The 6,762-nt window shown below is 34.5% G+C and overlaps 1 protein-coding gene across 1 annotated transcript; it reads left to right on the plus strand.

The window, feature by feature from the left end:
• The first annotated feature begins 626 nt into the window (after positions 1–626).
• On the plus strand, positions 627–6,127 carry LOC120355644 (inverted formin-2-like). Its single transcript, XM_039444253.1, has 7 exons — positions 627–1,518; positions 2,099–2,403; positions 2,871–3,125; positions 3,846–4,024; positions 4,416–4,519; positions 4,960–5,135; positions 5,737–6,127. Exons 1-7 carry the CDS (start codon positions 627–629, stop codon positions 5,884–5,886), a joined length of 2,061 nt encoding a protein of 686 aa, XP_039300187.1. The 3' UTR covers positions 5,887–6,127.
• The last annotated feature ends 635 nt before the right edge of the window (positions 6,128–6,762 follow it).

Consider the following 6,762-nt stretch of genomic DNA (forward strand, 5'->3'; position numbering starts at 1 on the left):
TTCAGGAGATTTGGTCTTTATCAGCCTCTATTAGCTAGTTCCAGTTTTCAAAGAGTTTACGTAGTATAGTAGGCTAGCGTTATTTTGAGTATAGAAGACGTAAAATGAAACGGAACGGAAACTTGTACTCAATGTTGGTAAAGGAATACAAATGTGAATAGCCGAGCACTGTTTCAGTAACCGTTCAGTTCACGATGAGTATCAAAGTCTAGTCTAGCGTTGACTAGACCATGATCGTATATCTGAAATGATTGCTGTGATATTATCTATTTAGTGCTTATCGATTTGTTAAAAATAAACTTTACTAAACAAGCTTGATGAGTTTATCTTTATGAATAATATAGTTCATAAATTTATTTAGTTACAAGTTATAGTTCATAATGTTTACTAGGCTTAATAAATAAGTCGTTTTCAATGGATTGATGATGGTGCAGCAAGCGGAAGTAGTTCATCAATTTCAGAATAAATAAACTGTGACAATTTTTTCAGGTTTAAATTAAAGTTGTCTCATTCAGGTATTGATGAAAGTTCATCATAATACTTGCATTATTGTTTATTTTGATTGTGTGATATGACAAGGTATTTTTATTTTCAGATAACCAGCTGCTATTACATCGAACGTGAAGATGGCTCCTAGACCTCAGGGATTACAAGTTGACGAGAGTGTCACTGGCCTACAAGTCACTACAGGTTTCACCGACAACTCTACTCAAACCGAAGCAGTAGAAACTGCAACAACTGGCATACAAACTATTTCGAGAGGAGTTGATGCCGAGACTCAAACCATTGGATGTTGCAAGTGCAACTGTGCAAATGTCATACAAACTGTTGGTGCCGCGACTCAGACTCTTGGTTGTGCGAGCTACAAGAGAAGTGAATCGAACTTGAAAAAAGCTGGTTCAAGCTTGAAGAAGAGCGAATCTAGCAGTAGTTTGAAGGAGATGTTCTCAAAGATACGAGTTGACCTCAAGTCGGCCTTAGAGTTGAATGATGTTGAGGTTGATACTAAGGAAGCCTTCAAGAAGGTGGATGTTGTTGGCGATGGGAAAAAACCTGCAAAGATGTCTCTAGTAATACCACCCCCACCTCCACTCCCCGCCATGCCAGCACTGGTGGAGAAATCTTTGCTACCAAATTTTGTTCTCAAGGACGCTGAAGCCAAGCCAGCAGCTGAAGTCAAGGTCACAGCTATTCCACCGCCGCCCCCTCTGCCAATTGGAGCAATTCCCCCGCCACCCCCTCTGCCAATGGGAGCTATTCCCCCGCCGCCCCCTCTGCCAATGGGAGCTATTCCCGCACCTCCCCCTCTGACAATGGGAGCTATTCCCCCGCCGCCCCCTCTGCCAATGGGAGCTATTCCTCCGCCACCGCCGCCTCCAATGATGGGCGCCTCTACTTTCCCCAGCATGAAGCCAGGCGTTGGAAATGCAGTGTTGAGGAAAAGCAAGACATTGCCGCAACAGAGCACCATCAAGATGAAGACCCTCAACTGGACCAAGGTTCCCAAGCAGAGGATTGGTGAGTTTTAATTCATTTTCTCATTCTCCTTCATTTCTTCAGCTGGTTCATTGTATTTGATTTGATTTTCCTGTCTTTCATTCGATGCTGCATTGTTCTAAAAAATCAATGCAAGTTCATTGAAATATAATTTCATATTGAAAAACCTATTTCTGGACTATTAGTACAGATAGAAGAATTTATTAGGTAGCCATTTCTTCCAATGAATACTAACAAGTTAATTCATTTAATGCCAAGGGGCTGATCAATAGATTTCTAAATAAATAAACAAGTATAGGCTTACAAGTTCTATTGATTTATAAAAATTGATCGAACTATTCATGGGGAATAATAATATTAGTCTGCAATGTAGAAATCATTTTCTACTTTTTTGATTCATTCAAACAGTAGATATTGGGAAAGTTCAGGTTTGTGGATTCATTGATAAAATTACAATATAATTATATTTGAGTACAGTTTGATAACTTTAGTACCAATAATATATTGTCTCCCGATTGATAGTGATCAAACTAAGTAATTAATTTTTTGCAACCTTTTATATGATTTCCATTCATAATAATAATGTTGTTCTCTATCACAGCAAAATCCTTGTGGTCAGACATGGAAGTACAACTGCCAATTCTAAAAGTGGACTTTATTAAGATGGAGGAGCTGTTCTGCCAGAAACAGCCAACAAAATCAGCTGATGCCTCCAAGAATCAGCTGACAGAGAAGAAGGTGCAGAAAGTGAACCTGTTGGACAGCCAGCGCAGTTTCCTGGTTAACATATTTCTCAAGCAATTTAAGGAAGATGTTGCGTTTGTCCTGGAATCGATTAAAAATGGCGCCGGTCTACCCGTCGAGAACTTGAAATCGTTGATGAAACTCATGCCCGAAAAGAAAGAGGTGAGGATTCTATTGAAAATTCATTTCAAAACTGTGTTGATTTCTTCAAAAGTTTAGAATGTGTAGTTATTCATTTTATGCAGTAGATACTGTACCCTATTATTAAGACACTTCTAGTATCAGGGATAATTCTTTTTCCAAATTTCTATCATTAAAAATTGATTAATAATGAAAAATGAATTTATTGATACAATAAAATACAAAAAATATTTTTACAAATAGAAATAATAATTCAAAATACAATAATTTTTGACGTGACTAGAAAAAGAAGCCTTGAGCTCCAGCCACGAGTTCTAAATAGAAAAACATTTTTTAATCCAATAACAGCATTACAAATGAAACAATTCTATTGATGGATGATAGTCTACAGATGTCGAATTTTAGAATAATGAATAATTAATTTTGTCAAAATTGGTGATTCAGTCAACTCTGTTCTCAAATTTCAAATGCGATTCTCATTCTTCCAGATTGCTGAAATACGCGGTTATGCCAGCAGCAAAAACCTTGGGGAAGCTGAGAGCTTCTACCTGCATCTGTCTGACATCGCTGACTACGAGCTGAGGGTGCAGGCAATGCTCTACAAAGCAGAATTCCATGACCGATACACTGACGCATCTGGGCATTTGGAGAAAGTGATTGAAACCTGCGAGTTCCTCATAAATGATTGCAGTCTCAAGCAGTTCTTCAAGCTCATCCTGCAACTTGGAAATAAACTGAATGCTGTGAGTAGATTTTATTTCTCAATAATCCAGGGGGATGATTCTCACTGTTTCACTCTACAACAGTGTATTACTTCAAGTAGAGAAGATAACCTTAGAGGAAATTCTTATTTGTACTTTGGTATGTATAATATCTTAGCCACCTCTAATACAAGGCCCTGTCCTACGATATTGCAACGTCGCAATGTAGGCCTAGAATCTAAAGGTGCGTACAGATATACGTGCCGCGAACATGAGCAATTCACTTTTAATCAGCTGATGCCAAGCTTTTTATATTTGTATCTTACCGTTTCTGTAAAAATACAGATATAGTCAGCTGATTAGCTGAAAGTGAATTGCTCATGTTCGCGACGCATATATCTGTACGCACCTTTATACATGATTGACGAAAACGATTTTTAAAAATAACAGCTGATCTTTTTCACCTATCATGTATTAGATTCTAGGCCTACACGTTGCAATATCGTATGCCAGGGCCTTGTATTAGAGGTGGCTATGATAATACTTATTATAAATGTATTAAAATTCAAGATGAATATTAACTGTCCATTTTATTTTAGATTATTCACATAATAATAACAATATCTTGGAACAGTTTTGAGATGGTATTGCAATAAGATGAAATAAAAGCGATCACAGATGTTTATTTCATTTATCAACTTGGAACATGTATCCAATAATAATACAGTGCATTATAATAATTTATTGTACTTTTTTCTTCAGGGAACTTATGCTGGTAACGCAGATGCGATCAAGATCAGCTCTCTGGCAATGCTGGCTGACACAAGAGCCAATAAGCCAAAGATCACATTTCTGCACTATGTGGTTGATGTGGCTGCATCCAATGATGCCAGTATGCTAGCATTCAGAAGCAAGGTTGCCGATTTCCAGAGAATGTCAAAGTGAGTTTCGTTTTAAAAGCCTATTCTCTTTTTAATGTTATTTTCGGAAGTATTTTTTTTCAAATCCAATATAATGTTACCAATATGATGTGAGTAGATGGGGACTTGAGTGACAGTTAAGGTGTTTGTATTGTAATATCTATTATTTTCCAAACCTAGGTTTTTTTCAAGTATTCGTCAAATCTCTGAATGATTTTCTGTCCTTTGAGTCCAAAGAAAATCATAAGTTAATATGATGAATGTGATGATTGGAAAATTATAAGTGATATCTTGTTAAAGATGACTGATGGCAATTTGAATATTTGTATTTTTGGTATGTGTTATAAAAGTTTTAGAAAGTAATATAATAGAGCTCAAAGCAATACTAATCATAATATTATTTCATTTTCAGGACACCGTTTGCAGCCCTCGAAGAGGAGGTGAATTCATTGGTGGAGGGAGTAAAAGACATCAGCAAGAGAATCGAATCGAGCCAAGTGTCTTCTCAATTCGGTGGTAAGTTTCACACCCTACAAATATACCAACCATCCATTGATTGTATTGAAATTTTTGGACACACAATATGAACATACAATTTCAAATCGACTGTAGGAGAAGTCGAGACAATTTTCAATTTATGGTATGAGAAGCCTATACTGTGTTTGTGTTTATAATAACATTAACCCAATTGAAAAGTAAAAATAGCTAGCTAGCATTGTCAAATATCAAGACTGGTATGCTATATGATAAATGAGAGATAATAAAATTACAAACCGATTAAATTATTTGTATTCTACCTGTTATTCAACAATATTAACAGTGATAACCTTTGGTGTACAAACAGTGGGAATGAGTCTGAAAAATATTTCATATCCTAAGCCTAAACTTCGAAATTTTAGAATAATACTTGAAGAGCCTATCAAACATGTACCTTATTTTATTGTTTACTTTTCCAGATTTCTTCCACAATGCGAAACAACAGGTGGATTGTCTTGTCAAGAAATTGAAGAAAATTCGAGAGGTGAAATCTCAACTGGCAGTTCACTTGTGTGAGGAGCCTGCTGCTTTCCAGCTGAATGACTGCTATCAGCTATTTGCTGACTTCTTCACCAAAGTCAACAAAGCTTTTCAAGTGAGTACATACAATAATAATGATTGTTGTCCATTGTAAATATTCCAAAGAATGATAGATGATTTTATTCAACAAATTCAGATCCTTTTGATTCATACTCTGCTTCTTATAGCAAAACCAGAATAGATAATGTATTGTCGTTTCAGCTATTAATCATTAGTCATCAGTTTCTTATAGTTTACAGATGGAACTCACTGAGATAATGCATTTATTCAAATTCATATGAGTTAATGAGTATTATCAAACGAAAATCCAAGTTAAATGCTTTACAGCAAAATTAAATTGACTTACAGCATTTAGTTTTGATTTCCGTTTAATAATAATAATTCTTATAGTTCTTTTTCATTAGATTTAGGTAATTCCATATAACTCTTTATAGTTCTATCATAAATTATTATGAATTGTGTTTGAAGCTTTGCCAATCAAATTGATTCGGAATCCTATTTCAAGATGTATTGTGAATAGATTATTCTTTTGAAGCATTATATTAGGGTATCTTTCTATAAATGTCCAGTCTTTCTACCACAAGTCTCTTAGAGTTTGATTTCATTCAAATTGTCTAAATTGATCAAATTGCTAATGATGTTATTTATATTTTAAGGAAAACGATCAGATGAAGAAATCTGAGGAAAAAGCTGCAAAATTGAAGGCTGAAAAGTCGACCAACAACAAGGTTGTAAAAGCGAAGAGAAGAACATTAGACAGCGAAGTCGAACAGCTCATCAACGAAGTGAAAAATGGGGCATACTAGATGGAGTAACCACTGGATCAAGGTGCTAGATGTAATATCATCAATGGTTCAACACACTAAGAAGTCACCAAGTTAGCAAATTCTTCAATGACAATAGACAATGGATTGTCTTGCTCTGATGAGTTGATACGTAAATAGTTATTGAATTTCTAATGTCTAGTCCAGAGTCTTGTATACTTTTACTTTTTATATACTAACAACGAAGTTTGTCTTTAATTTTATTCAACTCGCTAATATTTTAGAAAAGTCACAACGACGATAGACAATTTATTGTCTTATTCTGATTATGTATATGTAAATATCTGTGTATTTGTTTTTTAGGTTTTAAATCTTTATAGGTTATTTTATATAAGTTTTTGAGTACAAACACATTGGATATATGTGATTTATATATAGTTGATTTTATATTAGTTTTTGAGTACAAACATATTGGATTCAATATGATTCAGATCACAAGTTCTCTAAAGAAGTAACATTTCCAAGTAGGTAGTTTCTAAAAACGACCATAGACAATAATAGCTGATTGTCCGATAATGATTTCGAATGTGTATTATATTACAATATATATAGAGTTTTAATTATTCATTTGAAGAAATTATAGAGATAGATGTAGCCTAGTTTTATATTTATATTTCAAGAATGCTATTTCAAATTTGACAATGCTTCAAAGGGCAAGATGCGATAAATTTGCTTAATATATCTTTTTTTAGGTAACTGTTGAGATGTATATGCTTTAAAAAATATTATAATTCATATTATATTCAGATTTTAGTAATTTGTTGATCTACGATATTGTCGACAGATTAATTATTAGTATTGATCTCATCTCAAGACTGAAGAAGTTTAAGAGAAACTCATGAGTCTGAGAACATTTTA

This window comes from Nilaparvata lugens, unplaced genomic scaffold (genome assembly GCF_014356525.2).
Source record: "Nilaparvata lugens isolate BPH unplaced genomic scaffold, ASM1435652v1 scaffold3849, whole genome shotgun sequence".
Taxonomy (NCBI): domain Eukaryota; kingdom Metazoa; phylum Arthropoda; class Insecta; order Hemiptera; family Delphacidae; genus Nilaparvata; species Nilaparvata lugens.

Coding starts and splice junctions, on each gene's coding strand:
- LOC120355644 (XM_039444253.1), top strand. CDS start 627: ATGGCTCCTAGACCTCAGGGATTACAAGTTGACGAGAGTGTCACTGGC. Junction 3,126..3,845: donor TTGGAAATAAACTGAATGCT/GTGAGTAGATTT, acceptor TTTTTTCTTCAG/GGAACTTATGCTGGTAACGC. Junction 5,136..5,736: donor AAGTCAACAAAGCTTTTCAA/GTGAGTACATAC, acceptor TTATATTTTAAG/GAAAACGATCAGATGAAGAA.